Source organism: Rousettus aegyptiacus, unplaced genomic scaffold, assembly GCF_014176215.1.
Source record: "Rousettus aegyptiacus isolate mRouAeg1 unplaced genomic scaffold, mRouAeg1.p scaffold_m13_p_6, whole genome shotgun sequence".
Lineage (NCBI taxonomy): Eukaryota > Metazoa > Chordata > Mammalia > Chiroptera > Pteropodidae > Rousettus > Rousettus aegyptiacus.
The window spans coordinates 50,096,155-50,119,484 of NW_023416309.1; the positions used below are offsets into that span (position 1 = coordinate 50,096,155).

At 33.0% G+C, this 23,330-nt stretch overlaps 1 protein-coding gene across 17 annotated transcripts in view; it reads left to right on the forward strand.

Annotated features, from left to right (window-relative positions):
- Positions 1-23,330, forward strand: part of ATRNL1 (attractin like 1) — a 535,879-nt gene that overhangs the window by 171,382 nt on the left and 341,167 nt on the right. For 16 of the 17 annotated variants that reach the window (XR_004951254.1, XR_004951255.1, XR_004951256.1 and 13 more), the window contains exons 22-23: positions 16,132-16,226; positions 21,781-21,859. Coding sequence is in view for 13 of the 17 variants with exons in the window: in XM_036222140.1 (XP_036078033.1) it covers positions 16,132-16,226; positions 21,781-21,859 (174 nt within the window). In the remaining 4 variants the exon portion in view is untranslated. Of the gene's footprint in view, positions 1-16,131; positions 16,227-21,780; positions 21,860-23,330 lie in introns of those variants that run through there. The other variant, XR_004951257.1, reaches the window with a different exon arrangement.

Below are 23,330 nucleotides of genomic sequence, written 5' to 3' on the forward strand. Positions count from 1 at the left end.
ATTTCACACTGTTTGGAGACATTTTTGCTTATCATAACTGGGCCTGGGACATGTGTCTTACGAGCATCTACTGGGCAAAGACCGGGATGCTCCTGGATGCCGACAATGCTCAAGATAGTCTCCTCAGAACAGAGAGTTATCTGGCCCCAAATTTCAGTTCTCAGATTGAGAAACCCCGATTTACAGGTTTAATCAGATTCTGATTTGATTTTAGGGGAAACACTATTTCATAGGTGGTTTTGTGTTTTTCATCTAGCAGAAGCAGGTAATGCCTGCCAGTTTCTCTTTCTACATTCTTAGCAGACACTGAAGTTCAATGTTTTAAATGTAATTGATTAGAAGTTGCAAAACTGTGATAATTCAGTTACTTCTTGATTTCTTTATTGGAAAACTGTAAAAACAAATTTTCTCTCATCAGATATTTGGCTACCCGTCTTAATAATTCATATAGAAAAAGCATGATAAGAGCTATAGTCTTTCTTTTTATTTACCAGTGTTCAAAGTAAGGAGCAGTTTTTGTATCATAAACATATGAAATACATATTTAACATGTTTTAATCCACTTGCAATTGTTATCCTTACAGATACTCAAATTGTCTATTTCTATGTCTTTTAAATTATCTTCATTCTCCATCTTTTCCACATTCATTTTGCTTTTCTTTTTCAAACTTCCTGGGTGTTATAAGGATATAATTGTTCTGATTTTTTAAAATTAGAAATCCCTCTTCAATTCTTCTTGAGTCTTTAGCTTTTGTTGTGTCTTAGAGGAGTAACTAGTTACAGTTATGCACACATATAAATTATATTCTATTTTTTAGAAGTAAGAAATATGCTAATATTTAAAAGCCTTTTATGTTTAAGACTAAGGTGAATTTTGTAGATCAGCATCCAGTATGAATATAATGGGAGCAACATATGTAATAAGACTTTCCACAAGCTACATTTAAAAAGTAAAAGGAAACAGGTGAAACTTATTTTAATATTTTCTAAGTCAATATATCTAAAATGTCATTTTAACACGTAATAATCATTAAGATATCTTTTCTGAAAGATTTTTTTTCAGATTAAGTGTTTGCAATACAGTTTGTATATTTCATACCTATAACAACTTCAGTTTAAATAAATCACATTTCAATTACTCAGTAGCCACACGTGATAGTAGCTGCCAGATGGGGCAGTTCATCTTTCGAGTTTACATATAGGATTGTCACTCTCTTTTGAAAATGTTCAAGGAAGAGTCATAAAGCACTAGGTGGCACTCTTGTCATTTGTTATGAGGCCTTTAGAGCTTATAGCATTTGGGAAAAAATGATGTTGAAAAAAAGAAAAGGTCAGTAGTTTTTGTAATAAGTGTTAATGGAAACTAGTCTGATTTTAAAGATTGGAGTGAAATTTAAAATGCAGGTCCACACAGTGACTTAAAGCAATTGAGTGCAATATGGTGTTAACTTAATTGAAAGTAATAAACCAGCATTCGTATCCTATAGATGGTCTTAGTAGTTTTTCAAACATCAGTTTAAGCCTGAAAGCTGAGTGTATTAGAAAACTGTCATGCTTCACATGGCAAAAAAAGAAAGTTTCTAGCAATGATATCTAATTCGATTGACCCTTGCAAACACTGAATTATGTAATTTATCTCAACAAATATGAAAAGTAGTAATCCCAAAGTCGTGTAGTTTCCTTTTTCTTTAAATGCTTTCTTTTTAACTTTGATAATTGTAACACAAAATGAAAGGCGAGACTATGAAAATGTTAATGGCTGATATGTTTTCAGTGAATAGAATCAGAGTTCTAAAAGTCACTTTCTGCAGTCATCTGCTTTAGGCTGTTACGTCATTAATTCTTTAGCTATATGTAATTCCCAAACTGCTAATTATTGTGTTTTAGTACATTTCCACTTAATCTAATATATTTTGGCTTATTTCATCTTTCACTTTTTGAAAAATTACTGTTTTATCTTGAATTTCTTCTATTGCTATTAGAGTTCAGGGCAATTTTCTGATGATAATAATACACTGCCTTTTTGAGAGTCAGCAAATTAATTACTTCTTATATATTCAGTGATCACCTCTACCACTTATCACATCTTACCTGAGTTTACATTAGTAAAAAAATGAAATACTCATCTCTCCATTCATCTCACTATAAAACCTTTCATTATTATTCATTTATTTAATTAATGTTTATGCCTTGGACTGAAAGACATTATTTATAAGCATATTATTTATTGGATTTAATTTTTTTTGTTGGATAGATAATATTTCTATTAAACATTATTGTAGTTGTGAATTAAAAAAGCAAATATCAACTCTCAATTTAATTACTTAGAAAGCTATGTCATACAAAACAATAAAACAGTTAAAACTTGAATTAACCTTTTTTAGTGTATGTATTTTCTAAAACAATAAAAATATTTTTTCTATTTTAGACTAACTATATTTTGTTAATTAATGTTTTGTGTGACTTGTATGAATATAAATAGCTACTTAATTAGAATCTGGCGAGTCCATCTGCAGATAGAGCAGAAGTGACCTTGATGAACACAGAGGATCTCAATTCTTATATCTCATAAAATGAAGCCATGATTGATTGAAGATTATCTGACAAAGCATAAATGAGCCACATGGTTGGCATTGTAGCCTTGTTCTTTGATCATTAGTGTTTTTATTAATTTTCACAAAGTTATATCCCAGTATCTTGAGGCATTTATTTCCAAGTTATTTAATATTTTTGCATATTCTAAAATGAAGGACACCATAACACAATTATGAGGAGGTTAAGAACAACTGAAGGAAAAAAATGCTAAAAGAGATGTAAACAAATTGACCATATATTTTATGGTAAGTATTATATGTTTGGGTTATGTAAATAACATAGACTCATTCTAAAAATAACTTAAAAAAAAAACAACAAAATAATTTAAGGAAGAAAATAAAAATGTCTGAAAACCTCCCACCAGGGCATCCAGCAGGAGCTGCACAGTGTACGTGCCCTCTGCAAAGGCTCCCGTCTTCGAGGGACAGTGTGGGCTGACGCCCTGCCCTGACTGTTCCCACTAAGCCATGCTACCTGGTGTGGGGCTGTACTACCTTCAGCAAGGATTAATAGTTCCTTATGTGTATAAAAATGCAGAATAGGCTACTGAAGGCACCGCATGCCTTTCTACTAACTCATATCTTGAGAATGATTTTACATAGAAGGTGTTATAACATATGTAATATTCTTATTATGAACGACTATTTTTTTTCTCACAGATACGAGCTCATTATTTAGCATCATTTATTGAATAAAACATAGTTTTTGTCCAAACTGGAAAACAATTATATGACTTTTAAATAATGATCATACTATTTAACCTTTATCGAGCACTTACTGTGCTGGGCTGTCCTAAGCTTTTTGTTTGTAGTAGTTTATTTAATCCTCTAATGAGAAGGATATACTTATTATCCTCATTGTTTATTTGTGGGAACAGAGGCAGAGAAATTTAATTAATTTGTATAAGGTTAGTAGTAGTAATAAGAAATGGCAAAGCCAATTTCAATCCCGACAGTCTGGGTCTACATACTCGATGACAGTTGATAAAACTAGAGCAACAAAAATCAGAAATATATTTAACCCAAAAATTGTTTTTATGTGAATAAAATAAAAACATTATGTTAAAGGAAACACAGAAGATGTAAACAATTAAAAATTCATACTGTTTTCTCAAATGAGAAATCTCCGTAAAATATATACTTAAAATTTTATATATAAATTTTATGCAGTTTCAATTAGAATTTCACTACATTCAGTGTTTTAAAAGGTATACACAGAAAAAATTACCTTAAATAATTTTAAATAGTAACCTTTTAGAATATTCAATAAAATTTATAAGCAAAAATAGTGAGAAATTCCCACCCGATAAATATTCAGACATACTATAACTCCAACTAAACTAGTTCCCATATTGGTACAGGAGTGAATGAAAAGAGTCCAGGATTAGATTCCTTTACTTTTGGGAATTTATATGGCAGTCTTTTTATTTTTATAAAATTCTTTATTGAATTAATCTGCTTGTTCTTAATTCTCTCAAACTTCATCCTAAATCGCAGCTTTTGCATTTACTCTTTTTCTGCCTCAAATACTTCATCTCCAGCTCTTATTCCACTCCTACATAAAGTGGACTCCCTTAGGTATCACAGTAACCTTTTCCCCCCATCCTAACATTTACACTGTAGGAAACTATCTATCTCACTTGTTTACTTGTTTACTTGAATGTAGGTTTTCATCACTCACTAGAATGAAAGTCTCTGAACCCAGGACCTTCCTTTGTTGAAACTCATAGTTAGAAAAGTATGAGGCTTCTAGGCTGGCATTCAGTAAATTTAGAATGGTAGTACACATATAAATGATCAATTAATAAATGAATATACATGTATTTTGGCTGTATGGGCAGGTATTTTTGTTGTTGGAGTGTTTGAACAAAATTTTTGGAGATCATGTTACAGATTATCAAGTAAAAGTTGCTTTACATTTATTTTTCAATTTAGTTATGTAAAGTAGGACAATTCTTTATTGCAGAACTTTAAGCATCAGCCATTAATTTAAATAGAAATGAATTTCAAGCTTTTCTTTTCTTTTTTTTTTTTTTTACTTAGTTTACAAAACTTTTGCTTCAAGCGATATCTGAGTAGACTCCATATGTCATTGCAGAATAATGGAAAGTTGAGCTACTGGAGACACTATGAAGCAGAGGAAGGTGGCTTCTAAAGAAGTCATGGCATTTTACAGAAAAAAAAGCCAATTAGAATGATTGAAGTATAAGGCATTGGTAATAACTGTTTGTCCTCTTGTGTTCTTAGAAGAAAAAAATTAAGACTCAGTAAGTTTTAAATGTATGTCCTAGCCTACATCATTATTAATTTTCAGAGTGTGGATAATAACAAAGATTTTGTACTTTTTTCTGTGATATATTTAGTAAGTATTCAACTTGCCAAATTCCTGCACAGATTTTTACATTTGGAATTTTTCTAAATGTTCCAAGCGCAATAGAAAATTTTAATTAATAATTGTAAGTGTGGATAGTACTGTTCAGCAAGCAAGGAAAACTAATATTGAATATTTATTATGTGAAAACAATATTAATTATTTCATTTAATGCTCACAAGGGCGACATACTTTTTCTCCTTAATTTACTTACTGGAGAGTTACACTGTTGGAACTTGGAAAGAGTGTTGGTTGTTGGAATTGACCCACTTTTGTTTACTTATTCAACCTATATTTATTGACTATTTTGCTAGACTTTGGGGATATTGCAGTGAACAAAATGGGTTCTGCTATACTGAAGCTTATAAACTAGTAGAGAAAATACATACGAAACCTGTTATACTATTACCTAGATATGACTGTCCTAAGAACTCTGAAAGGGAACTTTAGATGCTTTGGAAATACATTACAAAGGAGCCCGACCTAATTGTGGGATAAGGAGTAGAAGTGGGTGAGGTGAGAGGATGATGGAGCTTTGATGCGGAAGATGACTTGGCAGTGGAGTGGTGATGGGGTGAGGGCGGGAAGGAGCAGAGTCAGTGGGGCAGCGTGTGCAACGGTCTCTGGTCAGAAAGAACATGGCGCGTGAGATACTAAAACTGAAACGCATTGAACTCGGTGAAGAGACGAAAGATTTGAGAGGTATGAGCATCGCAGTGTGCCAAAGAGCTTGGTGAGGGCAGTAAAGCACGGAAGAGCGTTTTAGATGATTTTCTGAGACATATTCCTGGAGCTACATGTTAATACAGCAGATCTTCGAATAACATTGTTTCGTTCAATGTTGTTTTGTTATAACGATGAGAAAAAAAAGTTGATTCCTGGTGGGGGCCGCTGTCTGTGTGGAGTCGATGCAGTATCCCCTTGTTTGTGTGGGTTTTCTCCAGGTTCTCTGATTTCCTCCCGCATCCCTCACACGTGCACACGAGGTGTGTCTACATTGTCCCAGTCTGAGTGAGTGTGGGTGCAGGTGTGGGTGTGGCTGTGAGTGCACCCGTCAGCGGGTTCCCACATTGTGCTGGGAGAGGCTCTGGGCAGTGAAGACCCTGAACTGGAACAAGAGGGTTGGAAAAATAATTATCTTACTTGTTTTTATTCAGTCATCTTTTTAAATTATGTGTATAACTCACATTTATTTCAGTGTTTAATGTTAGAAGTGTTTCGGCTCCTCATTCAGAAGTTTGGTAATGTTTTTGTGACAAGAAATAATGCTATGAGAACTTAACCCTTGTTTCTATCAATGAGCCTGTGGTAAAACTGGTTTTGTTATACCTCTTTTTGCTTGAAGTCACAGTTCCCAGGAACCAATGACAATGTTAAGTGAGGATTTACTCTATGACGATGACATTTGAGACTGTGAATATACTTGAACTTACACCCACATAAGTTTTATCATTTACTAAACAATTGTTTAAGTTACATGTATTTATACATGTGCCATTTTAAAAACATATTTGGATTCTTAATGTTGTTGTCAAATCGATGTGCATCCTTTTCTAAATATCTGATAAATTTATTTGAACTGATAAATTTATTCACAAATATCTAACTATGAATAAATACACATGAAAACCTGTCTATAACTTTTGCAATCTTTTAAAATTCATTCAGAGCCCATACAGCAAATAAGTGGAATAGCATTTGTTGAATGCCTCCCTTTCGTGAAACAGCCTTCTTGTAGGCAGTACATTTTAACACGATTATGTTTAACCCACAGAGCAATCCCGTGAGACAGGCAGTTTTATCCCCATTGTACTCTTGACTCTCATTGAGCTCAATTAACCTGCATAACATAACCCAGTTGGTAAATGGGAGATTACAACTGAGATCTTCTTAAATACTGTGGATAATGCTAAATTAAAAGTGAAATTCAGTATTAATTGGTGAAAAAGCAAATCGTTAGGACTCATTTTTTTTTCCTCCAAATACTCAAACATTTCTGAAACAATTAAAACTCTATATAAATATTATTCTGGTTCCTAAATGAACTGAAATTTGTATGGTCAGTGCCATTGATATAGTGTACACAAATCAGTTCATTTCATTTGTGATCCTGATTTATTTGCCTTCTTGGATCTCAGACATATAGATAATTCCAATGTATACTTTGATGATTTTTATCACTGGTTATTATTTTCTTAAAAAATACATTATTTCATGTAGCTTTTGTTAGAAGAATAAAACAAATATTCACTATTTGCCCTTCGTAATCCAAAATATATAATGTAATGAGAAACTTTCTTATAGTTCAAGTTCTTTTTCAAAGTTCTTTTTCTGTATACAAATTTTTGATAATCACTTTTCAGTTAATCATTAGTTTGATGAAGTACCTGACCTCTTTAAACATTTCGTACGTGTTAAAATTCTTTTCTCTTGATATTTTATTTGCTTAAACTACTTTCATATGCTGTGTTTTACTCCTGAGTTTACTTTTGTGTATAACTTGTTATTAATTCTTTGTAGTAAATAGCAGCCACTGTTTTTGGTTCATAACCGCCAGTCCAGAACAGACTGACCTACCTAAAAGAATCTGTCACCACCTGTTGAAAATTAACCTTTGCTTTGCTCTAGTCATAGAAGACTAGGAAGTGAGACCGGTGATCTTATGTTTTTGTTAACCTATACCTGAGAAGTAAGTGAATTAGGAATGAGATATGCCATTATTGGAAAGATACATAACCATTTAACTCTAGTTATTTAACATGTAAGTATAAATCATGTGGAAAACATGCTAAAGATCAAGGATTTAAAGAAAAAAGTTCTTAAAACACTTCTTTTAAAAAATTTCCACTCTTTGGCCCCTTTATAAAAATAATACAAGTTCATTCTAAAAAAAAAAAGAGATTGACAAAAAGGCAAACTAAAATCACTAATTATTTCTCTACCCAAAGAAAATCATTGTTAACATTGTATTAGATATTTTCCCAGTCTTTTGTCTATGTGCTGATATTATGGTAGGCTAAATGATGCACCCCGATGTTTGCATCCTAATCCCTGAAGTGTATGAATATATTTACTTAAATGATGAATGGGAATTTGCTGGTATGGATAAATTAAGGATCCGGAGATGGGGAGATTATCCTGGTGGACCCAGCAGAATCACAAGGGTTCTTATGAAAGGCGAGCAGAGGGAGGTTTGCCTATGGTAGTGAGAGAGGTGATGATGGAGCAAGAGATTGGATGGGTAGGAGCAAGGGTCCATGGGCCAAGGAATGAGAACCCTTCGGAAGCTGGAAAAGGCAAGCTAATGCATTCTCTTGAGTGCCCCCTTGAAGGAATCGCTCCTATCAGCTTGGTAAGACGCATTTGGACTTCAGAACTGTAAGAGAATAAATTCATATTGTTCTAAAACTCTAAGTTTGTGTTAATATTATAGCACAATAAGAAACTAACACATATTGTATGTGTGTGTGTGTGTATTCTCTAAATATGACATTACAAAAGAAATATTTCTCAATTATTCTTCAATTTATCCTTAATATATTTTTAGACATGCTATTATCCCTTCTCTTACAATCATCAGCATGTCATAGTTTTAAGAAATTTTATTCATTGTTTTTTTCCACATTGGCAGTTTTTAAAATTAAATTTAAATGTATTTTACTTTAAGTATGAAATCCACCCACTGAATAAATGTGTAAGTATACACTATTGTATTGGTAACTATAGGGACACCATTGTGCAGCAGAGCGCTAGAAATTATTCACCTTTCATAATTGGGGCTTTAGGTCTGTGGATTAGCAACTCTCCTTTCCCTTGGCAACCACCATGCTGCTCTTTCTAGGAGTTTGACTATTTTAAACCCCTCATGTGACTATATTCATGCAGTATTTGTCCTTCTGTGGCTGGTTTATTTCCCTTCGCTCCACTTCTGGGTATTTATTTACCCAAAAGAATTGAAATGAGGTCCTCGAAGAGATAATAGCACTCCATTGTTAATTGCAGCACTGTTCACAATAATCAAGGTGGGGAAACAGACAGCTTAAATGTACATCGACAGGTGAATGGAAATCCTGCAATACATGAATGAAAAGTTAGAATAGTTAAGCAGTTTTTAAAAATGTTCTTTTAAACATTTTCAAAGTGAAATAATTTCAGATTTAAAAAATATTGCACATATTTTTTGTGACCTCAGTCCTTGAAAAGTCCTGGAAAATTATTTTATAGTATATCCCTGAACTTGTATTTGCCTGATACTTTTTCATGATTAAGTTCAGCTTATGCATTTTGGATAGATACCACAGAAGCGATGTGTGTCTTTCTTAGTGTATCCTATCGGGAAGCTTATGGTGTCAGTTGGTCTCATCATTGGTGCTGTATCTGTCATCATTGTAAACGTTCAGTGTCTGCCAGTTTCTCCACTCTGAAGTTACGGTTCCTTTTTTGTTTTTATGACTATATTGTGGGGGAAATTCTTTGGGATTATGTAAATATCCTATTTCTCATACTACCATCCACTATTTTTACTGTACATTGATTATTCTTACCTGAAAGAATTATTAGTGTACTTGCCACATAGTGATTTTTTTCTATTCCATCATTTCTTCTACATTTATTAACTGTGAAGAAGAGCTTCCCTTTCTCCTTCATTTGTTGTTTATTCACTTATTTGTTAATATCAGTATGCACCCATGGATATATATTTTATTTTATGATAATAATACATTACTGGCATTATTTCTTTTATAGCTAAAATTGCTGTAGACGTGGCCATTGGGAACCCCCTCAAATTGGCTCCCGTGTCCTTTTGACATACATGCCTCCATAACTTTCTGAATACTTCCTTATTTTCTGGCACTTCAAGATATTTCAGACTCACCTTGTACTTTTCCTGTCCTAGCCATGGAATCAACCATTTTCCCAAGAAGCCATGGTTCCTTATATTGGAGAATGGCATTTGGTGACAAAATCTGGAAGCTAAGTGTGCTCATTGGTTCTGGGGTATTATTTTTTCTTTCCTTAAAAAAAAAATATGTTATTTTAAAAAAGTAAATCACCAAGTATATTATTATTTTCTTTTTGTAACTCTCTTATCTTGCTTTACAATGAAACCTCTTCTGTCCTGGAACCTGGCTGTCCTCGAAGGGAAACGAGGCTTTTTTTTTCTCTCCCAGTGTTGATACTTGAGAATCAAGACATGGGAATGGTGTCTGCTTCTTCCCTTTGACGTTGACAAATAATTGCTTTGCTTTACCTGTTCGAAAATTTCATCTCCTTTAAAGCAATATTCCTTTCCCTGAAATCCTGTATGCTCCATTTATTATTTTATTTATTTAATACTTTTTCACCTGCCTAATTGTCTTTCTCTTATTACCTATCTCTACATCATTCTTGATTTAAATTTCCACGTGCCCATTCATTATCTTGTGTTCCATTCCACAAAGACTTACAGGACTCAAACACTCTATACTCTTATGAAAGCTTTATTGTAAGCAAAGGATATGCATTGAAAGGGGTCTGAAAATTTTGGATATTAGGGCTATTTACTTACGGTTATTAAGGCAGTGTTTTTGGAGGATGGAGGAGAGAGACATAATCAGCAATGCAATAAAATAGCCCCAAGGTAAGAGCTGTAAATATTTTTATAGTATATTTGCCCACATACTGAAATTATTTATTATTTCAGTAGCTTTTTAGTTGTTTCGTATTTCTTGGTAAACAATCTGATTTTAGACATAAAAATGTAACAAAATTTTTCTTCTTTTCTTCTAACTTGAGTTCTCTCATCTGTTCACTGCCAGACATTTTTCCTATGATGTTTTCACATTGCATTTGACTCTGACTTGTAGTATCTGTATGAATAATTGTTTTCAGGATGACTATGTAGATAATATACTTCGAGGGCATTTGGTTTTCTGAAAATTATTATTTTTTTCTATGTCGACAGCACGGCTGAGTATACATCCTCTATAAATATGGCTTCAGTCTTTTGATATATATTGTCTTCTGATATGTGTTGTTACTTAAGAACACTTGGCATAATTCTCTTTGTGAATAACTCATTTATCTATGTGAATGTGTGTGTGGCTATGTGTGTGTGCATGTGCATGTGTGCACATGCCCACATGACCATGTCTGGATGTCTGTAGTATATTTTAAATCACAGCTTTATTGAGATATAATTCATATTTCAAAAAATCTCACCCTTTTGAAGTGTCCAATTCAATGGTTTTTAGTATATTCACAAAGTTGCGCAGCCGTAACTAGTAACCGATTTTAGAACCTTTTCATCATTCCTGGTAGGAACTCAGTACATGTTCGCAGTCTCTCCTCACCCTCCCCTTCCTTAGCCCCCAGCAGTCTACTTTCTGTCTCTATGGATTTGTCTACTCCCGCATACATATAAAAGATCTCCTAGAATATGTGTTCTTTTGTGACTGGCTTGTTTTATTTAGCATAATATTTTGAAGGTACATGTTCTAGCAGGTGTCATTACTTCATCCTTATTTGTGGCTAAATAATAATCCACTGTATGGACATACTGCATTCTGTGTGTCATTCACCACTTGATGGACGTTTGGGTTGTTTTGACTTTCGAACTCATAAATAATGCTGGATTATTTTAATCTTTAACAGAAGGTATTTCCTTCCAATATTTAAGTTCTAGTCTTCAACAGATATTTTTCTCATATATTTAACAAACATGTGCTTCTTTTCAATTTGTTATGATGTCTGTTTTAACAATGTTAGTCATGCATATATTGAAAATTTCTAGGTCTATTATTCCTCTTCAGTGATTTCATCTCTGTTCACTATGGGAGGCTTTTTCAGATTTAACCTACATAGCACTGATTCAGTCTTATGTTGTTATAATTATTTTATTTTCTGATTCTATTATTATATTTAATTTTGCCATTATATCATTACTTTTTTGTTTCTGTTTTGTTTTTTACAGTCTTTACTTATTTAGCTCTCTTTTAATTATAGTCTTCAGGGTTATTATCTCATCTTTCATTTTTATTTTTGTGAGGTTTTTCGATTTTCTTTTTCCTTTAATACATACTGCGTAGATATTTTAAACGACTAAACCCTTTACTCATATTAAATAGTTGTATATACTTACGATATTATTAATTAAATAGTTTTCTTTTGCTCTCCTTGTTACACAAGTCAAACTAACTTAACAAAAAGTGTCGACTTTTCTTTTCTCTTTGTTTTCATGACTTTGTTTCATTTGTACAGTAAGAATTTGGAGCCAACATATGAGCGGCCTCATATTCACCTTAAATTCTAACTTACTTCATACAAATTGAGAAGCGTCAAGAAAAGTGGCTCTTTTTTATATATACATTTTACCCATATTTGTAGGTTTCATTGGGAAGTTAATTACCAACCTCTGATTTTCCTGGAATGATCAGAGATAGTTTGCTGATCATTAGCCAAAATGTTTTAAGAGCTAACTATATCATTTAAAGTTCTTCCAACCTTCAGGGCTTAGTCTGTGAAATCAGAGGATTGATTTATCTTGTGTTTATAGTTTCTTCAAGCTTTGGAATATATACTTTGGTATTTTTTCTATTCACAAGTTTTTAAATAATTATTTCTAGTTAGTAATATAATTAAACATGCAGCATATAGTTTATCTTTTTTTAATTATGAAAACAAACTATGCTGCATAGTATGTATGCTTTCATATTATAGTATATATACTTTTATAGTATATATAACATAATTTAAGAATCACATACTTTTCACTGAGCTTTTTGTGAAGCTTAACACTTTGGTTTTATTTCCTTGAGCAACACAGGCTCCACTTCTGCTGACCTTAGTTCTGAATGATTATGGTTTACAGGGCTCCACCCTACAGTCTCAGCAGCAGGATTTTCTTAGGGCTTTTTTTTTTTTGATAGAGGATATGAATTTATTGGTGTTTCCAGATTGCAGCTGCTCTAGGTCCCAGGTGGGGATATACCGGAAGTAAAAACAAAGTAAACCAAAAACCTTCAAACCCAGGAACCTCACCTCTGGGTCATCCCTTGAGTTCTGAGGTCACGACCTTTTACCTACCCAAGGACATTGTTCTAAAACTTCACCTGTCTCATCAACTTTTCTTTTTCTACTAAATTTTTATTTATACCAGTTGGTAAAAAAAAAATTCTATTCTCCCAATTTAGGAAGCTCTCTCACTTCTTTTGCTCATACTTACTCCTCCTGTTACTTTTCTCTGTTTATCAATAATGCAGTAAATTTCTTAAGTTGATTTATAGAAAAATGTGACTTTCTTTTTTATACCATAATGAAGTGGTTCATTAAAGCAACACAAAAATTTATTTTCAAAATACATACATTTGCAGAGACTTGAGACATTTTAAATTTTAATGTTTCGTATCCTGTACCCTACTTAGCTGAGAGTGTCAGAGTAAATTTCAGGATTAAGGTACATATTTTAAGTGCCAGGTAATCAATCTGTAGCACCCCTAAACATATGTCAACATGATATTTAAATTGGGGAGAGAAATATATCATTTCCTGGTTAAGGGGAAAATTGTGTAGTTGGCTTCTGAAAAACACTAATTCTAAGCAGCTTTGAAAGGAGACATTTTAGCTTTAGATACATTTTAATATTTAGACTTTAAAAAGTCTTGATTTTCTTGAATTTATAATAATTTACATTCACTGAGTGGTGCCTCGCACTAGTCACTTGAATCAGGCAATTCTCGTACCAGTTTTGTTTCAGGCCAGGCTTATTTTTTAGTGCAACAAACGTTAGGATTGGTCATCCTCAGCGTACATAACACACATCGTGCCGATCTTGTACTTCCAACTATAACAAATAAGAATGGAAACATCAAGCATGAAGGCCTGGCCAAGAATTTGGTGGGACATGATTGTGTCAGAGGAGTAGAGTCCGAAGAGGTGGGAGAGTGTCTGCGGGCCGGGGCACTGTGGCTTTGCAGAGAGCGGCTCATGCCTCCCAGAGCCACCCAGACCTTACCTCCTGAAGGCTGTCGACTCCTGACTTCTTAATGTTTAGTTTCGAACTAGAAAAAAGTAAAAATTATTTTGCAGATAAATTCTTGAAAATAGTTTTGAAGGATTTACTTTTTCTTGGTAGCGTTTTCCCTTTGTTCTGAATGAGTATTATCTTTTCTCGGTATTGCATTCCTATGTCTGTACCTGTCGGTTGCAATTGCCTGGTGATCTCTATTTTCCGTTTGAAACGCTATATTTACTCCATGACACTGTTGCAAGTTTTATTCCTGTCTCGTAGTCCACGCTCTTAGTTCCCCTCTGCGGGCTCCTCCTGAGGGTGCGATTATTACGCATTAGTGTGCCTCTGGGCTCATTTCTGTCTACAACTGATGATATCCTGGCTTCAGCACTTTAAATCCCACTTAAAATACTGATAACTTGCAAAATGTTATCTAATGGACACGCTCTTGAGCTCTACTCAACATATCGCTCTCATATTCAATAAGTAACTCAAATTTAACATCTTCAAAACTAAGCTCCTAATTATTCCCCAACTCCCAACAAGAAAAACCTATTTTGACCTATCTCAGCTAATGCTGACATTATGTTTGGTCTTGGTTCAAAAAAAAAAAAAAAATCCCCTTATTTTTACTTTCCTTTCAAATGCTACATTCATTTATCCACTGAATCCTGTTTCTTGTACCTTCAGATATGTTCCCTTTATCTGCCCTCATCTCATGACCTTCATGGCCATTATCCTTGCCACCATCACCTCTGGCCATAGCCTCTTTACAAGAATCATTGTTAAGGCTTATTCTTTCTTTGAGGTTTTGTGCTTGTTTCCTCTGCCCGGATTACATTTTCTCTACTAAACTCCATAGCTTAGTCTCCTACTATCTTTGATCTTTAAATGTTTCTTCTGAAAATTGTAAGCATATTTATATCCCGATAGCAATTTCTCTCACTTTTACCGGGTTGTTATTATCCAAAACACTCACCATCATCTGTTCTACTATATACTTAAATTATTTATTGATTTTCAATGTCCAGTAGGCTATAAGTTGAATCAGGACAGACATTTTTATCTTTTTTTGTATGTCCATTACCTAAAACAACACTGGCCCATTGAATTTACCTCTGCATTTTCTGGCAGTCAGATGAAAAGCGGAAATGTGACCTATTGCACAATTCTCATTGTCATGCATAAGAATGCCTATAAATTTTTAGAAAGACAAAGTATTGCCTTACACTAAATGATACAAGAAATATAGAGGGCGGGTCCTGTAAAGTATATAGTAAGCAACATAAAGACTGAAGCCTTGATAATTTTAACAATAAATCCAGTGATATTATTCCTATTTTTACTTTTTTTTCCAATAATGTTTATTTACTGAGGGCATAGCATGGAAGGTATGTAGCCAAAAAAGGAAGTCTCCTATTTAAAATGATTTGAAATATTTTTTGTAAAGGTGGTAGTTTAACATTATTAGTAATCCTTTACTCTCGCAAAATGTGGGAAGCTACTCATAACCTATAATGTTCAAATGATTCACCTTGGTTTACTCATTATACATGGACAAAATTGAAAGTTGTTTACTCCTGTATTCTTTCATTATTTGTTACTGAGAGTCACTTCTGTAGAATGATGTTTACCATAGTCACTTTAAAATTGCTAAGAGTAAAATTTAACACAATAGTAAAGGAACAAGTAAATTCATTATAGCATATTATGAAATATTATTTAGCCATTAAAATTCATTTTTCAAAGGATTTTGATTTTATGAAAGTAGGATATCAAAACATCTGCCTGTCTATCTTTCTGTTTACAAATTTCAACTGGAATAAAATGCACCAAATGTGTTCTATTTTTTTCTCTAGTTGTAAGATTATAGGTGACTTTTATTTTATTTTCTTACTTTTGTATAGTTTCCAGGATGTCTACAGTATTTGTAGAACTTTCATAATAACAACAGATGTAATAAATGTTTTTTTTTTTTAAAGAATTAGGACTCCTTACAAATCTGTGTTTTTCTTTGTTGTTAATGACCAAGATTTATATTTTGCTGGTCTTAATTCGGCCACTAATGATTAATGATAATAATTTGCAGTACTGATATGCAATACATTTTCACCTAGCTTTTGTTTATCCAACAGTTTTTAAAAATACACATCAGGATTGTATTTTTTTCCCCACAGACAGTCTTTTGATTGACTATCAGTTCACCTTCAGCTTATTACAGGAAGATGATCGCCACTATACCGCCATAAACTTCATAGCGAACCCAGAACAGGTGAGAAGATGATTTAACTTTTATAATATAATTATATTTATATCAAGTGCTACAAAGTTATCATCTTTCATTGTAATTTTACCTCTTATAATTATCACACAGTAGGAATTTTGTAGAAAGAATAATACTGTTGAATTTTTCTTTTTATAAGACGCTTATTCTTGTGAATCAGAATTTGGGAGGTTGATATTTCAGATATTGCAAACAATTCTACAATTTATATATTATTTCTATTAATTGTTCCGGCTTATAACAATGTTTGTGTTGATAATTACGCTTGCAAACTGGGAGCAGTCTTATTTGAAAAAAACCCATAAATTCAAAACATGCTATATTAAATGTATTTGTTTTCTTATACAACATTATATAGTACTAGGTTTTCATTGTCTTTTTTCTAAATCTGAGTTGTATGATCTCTGGCTTGTTTTTTAAATTATTTTTATTGAGATATAATTGACCTATTAAGTTGTTCAGCATACTGGTTTGATACATTTATGTATTGCAATATGATTGTCATTGTAGTATTAGCCAACACCTCTAGGGTGTTACATAATTATTTCTTCATTGTGGTGGAGATAATTAAAAGCTATGCTTTTAGCAACTTTGAAGTTTATAACACAGTATTGTTATCCAGAATCACTATGCTGTGCATTAAATCTCCAGGGCTTGTTTGTCTCCTGGTTGAAAGTGTGTACCCTTAAACAACATCTCCCCAATTCTCCTACCCCTCAGCCCCTATTTACTGCCATTCTACTCTGTTCTTACAAGTTGGGCTTTTTAGAGTCTACATAGAAATGAGATCATACAGTATTTGTCTTTCTTTGTCTGACTTCCCTCACTTAGCATAATGAAATGCTATCTTCTTTAAGCAACTTACTACATCAGTGATAGAATTTCACAAGGTTATGAAGTTTAAATGTAAGAAAAATCATTTGTGAATGTTAAGACCAAACCATCAATTCAGTAAAGACTCTTAGGTTTGTTTAAAAAATAACACATATATATTGCCATCTATCTGAGACTTATAAGGTTAAAAAGTTTAAGGTCTGGAAATACCAACCATACATTTTGTTGGATGGAATTTTACTTCTTTTGAAGTAACTCTTTCAAAACGAAGATGTTTTGTGAAATATTAGAATTATTCTTTTGTGTCTATTATGGTTATAACAATATGAGATCTCTCTTAAGTTTTTACGGGGACAATGCAGTATTGTGTGCATTCTTTCAGTCTTGAAGAGCGATGCCGGCCTCAGTAAATTGCTTACCCCTTTACCTGGTTAGTACACTGAAAAGCCAGGATGTTGGTGGCACATTGCACTTCTCTTCCTCCATTCTTGGGGAGAAATTTCAAGGTCATGAACCTTCTCTTGGTCTCTTAGAGCAATGCTGGCTATAGCAAGCTATGCATTCTTTTCTTTTTGAGCAGTGCACAGAAAATATAGGATATTGGTTACATGTCCCATTCCTCTCCCTCCCTCTTGGGTAGAAGTCTGAGGGTTCTATGCCTTCTCCCAACCTTGCTGAGAATGTTGGCTGCAGTAAGCCATTCACTTCTTTTCTTTGTTTTTAGCTACCATGAGTTGCCTACACTATCCTTGTTCTTTCAGAGCCCTGGATAGAAGGAGATACAAACAGGTCCTTTGCGTAATGCTGTGAAGTCCAAGGATGTTCTATGTATGTTATACTCTCTTTTTCCTCTGAGGGAAAAATTATAGGCCGAGGTGTGCTCTCTGATGCTTCGTTGTGCTGGCCTAGGGGAGGGGCTTATGTAGGTAAAGTGAAATTATTCTTCCTATGCATTAGGATGTAGCTATCCTTAGTTTTATATTCATCTTTGGTACTGCTGCTTCTGGATTTTGGTCCTGTCATAATGGTGTTTGGGTTTATATACCTTTGTTAAATTGGTGTTTTTGTTGGGGATGAAGGTCGTTCTTCCTATCCTATCATCTTGCTGATATTACTCTCTATTGCTGTACTCTTATTATATGTTAATTCATCTCGTTAAGTCCATAGCATGTATTTTAGCATTTTTTCAAACAGATGAAACCTCAAAAGATATACTAACATTTGCTAACTTTTTTCCTCTAAAATATTTTATTGGACTTTCCAACAGATAATATAATCTTAAATTTTTCTTTTCTAATAAAATAAGATTCCTCCTTTCAAAGAATACAATAATTAATTTTATGTTACTCCTTTTAAATAAGGATTTTAAAAGATATTTAAGTGTAATCGCTTCACTGATGTGTGCTTTTATAAAGATATTAAATATGTCATAAACTACATTTATCAATGTGATAAAGTTTTTATAAGTGCATTATAATCACTATTGACTTATTTTTTATTGGGCCTAATATTGGCATAAAATAAAGGTATCATTGTAACCAGTGGCATTAAGAATATTTACAATGTTATACAATCACCACCATCTGTCACCAAAATTTTTCATCATTCCAAACATAGCCTCTGTACTGATTAGATAATAATGCCCCATTTCTCCCCTCCCTGCAGACCTTGGTAACCATTATTCTGCTTCCTGTGTCTATGAATTGGTGTAGTCTAGGAACCCCAGATGTATAACCATATAATATTTATCCTTTCGTGTCTGGCTTATTTCACTTAGCTTAATGTTTCCAAAATTGAGCCATGTCGTAGCAAGTGCGAGAATTTCGTTCTATACCATTGGCTTCTTGAACGTTTAATAGTAATTCTGAACTTGTAGAGTTCTTTGAAGATATAAGAAATTAAATATAAGTGGGATATCTGACTCAATGTGGGTGTGAACAATATTCCTTCCCAGTGTTATCCATACACATTGGGTCCAGGTTAGCCGTAATTCTAGTTTACTTCTCTTGGACTATCCCCTCCTCCTTCAATTTCCAGCAATCCTTGAGCGCTTCCAAATGTCACATTTCAGTCTTACTCTCTATTATCTTGTCCAGTTGAAGCCAATAGCCCAGACACATGTTCTCTGAAAGTGTAGGATGCTAAATTGTCACCTCCAGCCAGTGATTTCATGTGAACAATTTCTGGAGTAGTTTCCTATATAACATGATCTTGCCTGACTTATCCACATCTCCCCAACAATGTTCTAAATGACTGATTTTGTCATTTATTATGGTATTAGTTCTTTCAGTCCAGCATTTTTTTTCTTGACCCTTATATGCATTTTATAGGGCTTTATTATGGTAGTATATATTTCAGTAATGCCCAATCTTGGAATAAAGGAAAATAATTGCTTAAGGTTTCTTAGGGGTCCACTGTTTCTACCATATTTTGTTTTTATAAAAAAGCAACTATTTCGACCCGTTTCATTAATAATAAGAAGGCAACCTTCTCTCGGATGGCAAGCATGCCTTCTTTCCGAGTCCCCTGGTAAAGATGAAGGTGAAGAAAGAGAAGGAAAGAAGACATTCTGTGTCACCAGGCCTAATAATATCAAGAACACTACCATTATCAGCACTGTGGCCTGAAACCATACTTTGTTTTTTTTTTTTTCCTCATTGAGAAATTATTTAATGTTCACGAGAAATTCTTCAGAGTGGTCATTATATCTCCATTGTGGATTTAAGGAAACTGATGATCAGGAAGGACAAGTAGCTTCCTCTAAATCGATCAGCACGCATGTTCGAGAGCTAAAATTTGAACCCAGGGTCACCTGACTCAACCATGCGTGCTGTTCGTTAATTTATCTCATTGCCTCAGAAGCATGATTTAATGAATATGAAGCAATAACTGGTTTTCAGGTCGGGTTAGTTCACTGTGATGACCTAAGTCAATATTTGTTATCAGAAGTGTTTCTTCTTTTCATTTCTGTGTTTTCCATAATGCAATATTATATAAATGTTGAAATTGATGTTGCTTACCGCACCCGAACAACATAGTCTATTGAACAGATGTATCAATGTACTTACCCAGAAGCATTACGCATTTATTACTAGAGTCATTAGTAGTGGCATTATCTTGAATCAGTGTCAAATGCTTTCACTCATATTATCAAAGAAGTAGCAAGGTCTCAAGAAGTTTTACCATTTCATGGTGTAGTATATTGTGGCAGGTATCTTAACAGCTTATCAATAGAACTCAATAAGTTAAACTTCCTACTTACATTCATGGCCGTTTATGAGTATGACTGATGGATAATGCACTATCCTTCTGAAATACTGTATATACTTAAATTCCTAGGCCGTATTTTCCTTTGATTATTTTAAATTCTCAGATGCTATCTCTGCAGTTTTAGTGAGCACTACTCTGGAAAATCTGTGTGACCATCATTCAGTCTTATTATAATACATTTAATTTGCATGCTCTTTTGAGATGACCGTTCTTTTTGAATCTATGTTTTCTTCCTGGAAACCGAAAAGAGTGTCTTCTGATAGTTACGGAGCATCACTAATAGCTCTTCATGGAGGCTCAGCTATCACTCTATTTATGGCAGTCATTAAGAATAGATGCTATTTGGAGACGAATATTGGGTCTTAGTGTATCTTTTAAATGGGATGACTATCACATCATCCAGCAGCCTTTGCCTTTTCTGGTGTTCCTTTCTACTCCCATCCATCAGGAGGGACCATGTCTTTCAGTCAGTTTCCCCTTAAGACTTACAGCAGATATGGGGACCCTAATTGCTTACAGGCTTATTTTCTTAAGAGCCACTCAGAAAACTGGAGGTATATGTTCTGTTGACTTATTAGTTTTATCTTATTTAGAAAAAAATAGTCATACTAAGAAGTTTACTTATTTAGTAACCAGGCCTCACCTAGCAAGCAGTACAGCTTTTTGTATGGTCTTCGTATATTGAAAACACAGGATAACACACTCAGTATCTGAAGCTAAACTTATTCAATATAACTATCATTCTTTGAGTTTCTGCAGGACTAAGTAGTTGTAATTATACAACTTCCTGTGCCTCATTTCTTCATGTAAGATAATAACAAATAATAAGTAAAGAAATATTTTAGACATTTGTTTCCTTGAAATTACATGGAAAGGGCCTGTACTTTAGTAATGAATGACAGGAAACAGGTTGACTGACATAAATTCTTCAGTGCTCCTCTGTACAGATGCTTAAATGATGTGATCCCATTTTTCCCCAAGTAGGTTCATCATTTTTGCCTGAAAGTATTAGTTTATGAACATTAAGTACTTTTTTAACTAGAAGAAGTGTGTGTAATAATACAGGATGCACCTAACAAGAAGTTTGTCCACAAAATAGTCTTATATTGCTGTAAAATTTTTGGACTAACTCAAATCTGAATCATTTCAATATTAACTACAGATAAGCAAAGACACTTAAAATACAAATATTGAATTACAGCAGCTTCTGGTTTACATATAGAAGGACAACTTTTAGTAGATAAGATGAATGGGAACTTTAAACTTACCTTTGAATCTATCACCTATTTTTTTTTTAAAGAATATCATTGACAACTATACTTACTTTAATATTGACATAATATACAGAATTTGAGAAAAATGCCTGGACATAATTAGGACATTGAACATGTCTCATATAATTTGATGTTTTTAACTATAATATTTTCTTTTTTGGTAGTCAAACAAAAATTTGGATATTTCGATTAATGCATCAAACAACTTTAATCTCAACATTACCTGGTCAGTTGGTTCAACAGGTAAGAGACTTTTGTTGTCATTTGTCTTTCACATCTGTTCCTATGTAGAAGGTGTTCTAAACATGACCTTTCACTATTAATTTAAATAATTGAAATTTAAAAATATATGACCTATCGTTGTCCTGTTTCAGGTAAAATAATAAGTAGTGTTGTAAATAAAACTTCATTTCTTTGTTAACTTTCTCCCTTACTCAAGTAAAATTAGATGGCTAACAAATATTGTACACCACTTAATTTTTTAAATAGCAATGTTATACATTGCTATGATTTTAATTAAGATAAATTACTTCTTTAGTAACTAAGGAGACTGAGATTTCAATTATTTGATTTATTACTATAAATTTAATTGTTAACCTTATGTTGATATAAAACAATAAATTTCTTCTGTGAATACTGATGAATTAACAACTTACCTATTACTTTCAGTCTTAGAAATATAGCTTTCACATCCCTGTCAGCTTTGGTGCTGAGAGAGAGTTAAGAAAAAAAACCCCTACAATTAATATTTTTTCTATAATAATGTTTATAAGTTGAAATTGTTGATTTCTAAAAAACTATAAGAAGAAACACAAATACGTATGCTGGATTATGACAAAGTATGCTCACAGTTTTTATATTTACATCTAAGATGCTAAGAGTCTTAGAAAATTCTTTTGCTTTCTCTTTTCTGTATCAAAGATATACTGTTGCATAAAAGCGTTAGAAACTTTTTATTGAAGAAAGTATTTCATATTTGATTTCTGAAAATTAACTCATGCTATTTTAATATGTTGAATCATAGAAGCATAGAATTCAAGAGTATTGAGGTCATTAGCATTCCAGAACCTATATTACATGTGAAAAAAATGCAAAATTCAAGCAAACGCATAAATATATTGTTAACATAGTACAAAAACATATAGTAAAATCTTGGCACCATCAGTTTCATTATTTAATAATTCATGATAACTTGTACTATTAATTTGAAATTCACTCCTGTGTTATTAATGGACTCTACAAGAGTTTTAAAATTTGTCAACAAAAATATATAAAACCTCTGTAATCACTTTAGAACACTGATTTTAGTATGTAAGAAATCATTTGTAGTTTTCAGATACCCAGCACCAAATGTCTGAATTCTTTATTAGGTTGGGAGTTGGAGGCAGGAGATCTTTATTTTTACAAAAGCATCCAAGACAATTTTGGAGGAATGATCAGTCAGAAATTAATTCAGTTGCTTAGTATACTAATTGTAATTATTTTTATTGTGTGTTAAGGGGCAGGGCTTGGTAAGATTGTTGAAATGCTTTATTTCATTTAGTTAATTTCAGTAAATATTGAGTACCCAATTTTTGTTTAACAAATTGAGCATTTAGCTCATGTTTTAAATTATAACTTCCTCCAAATTTATTCAAAGTAGTGATGGTTTAATTTGTGGTATGAAAAATAAATTGATTTCTTCTCCATTTTTTAATTTAATTGAGACATGTGA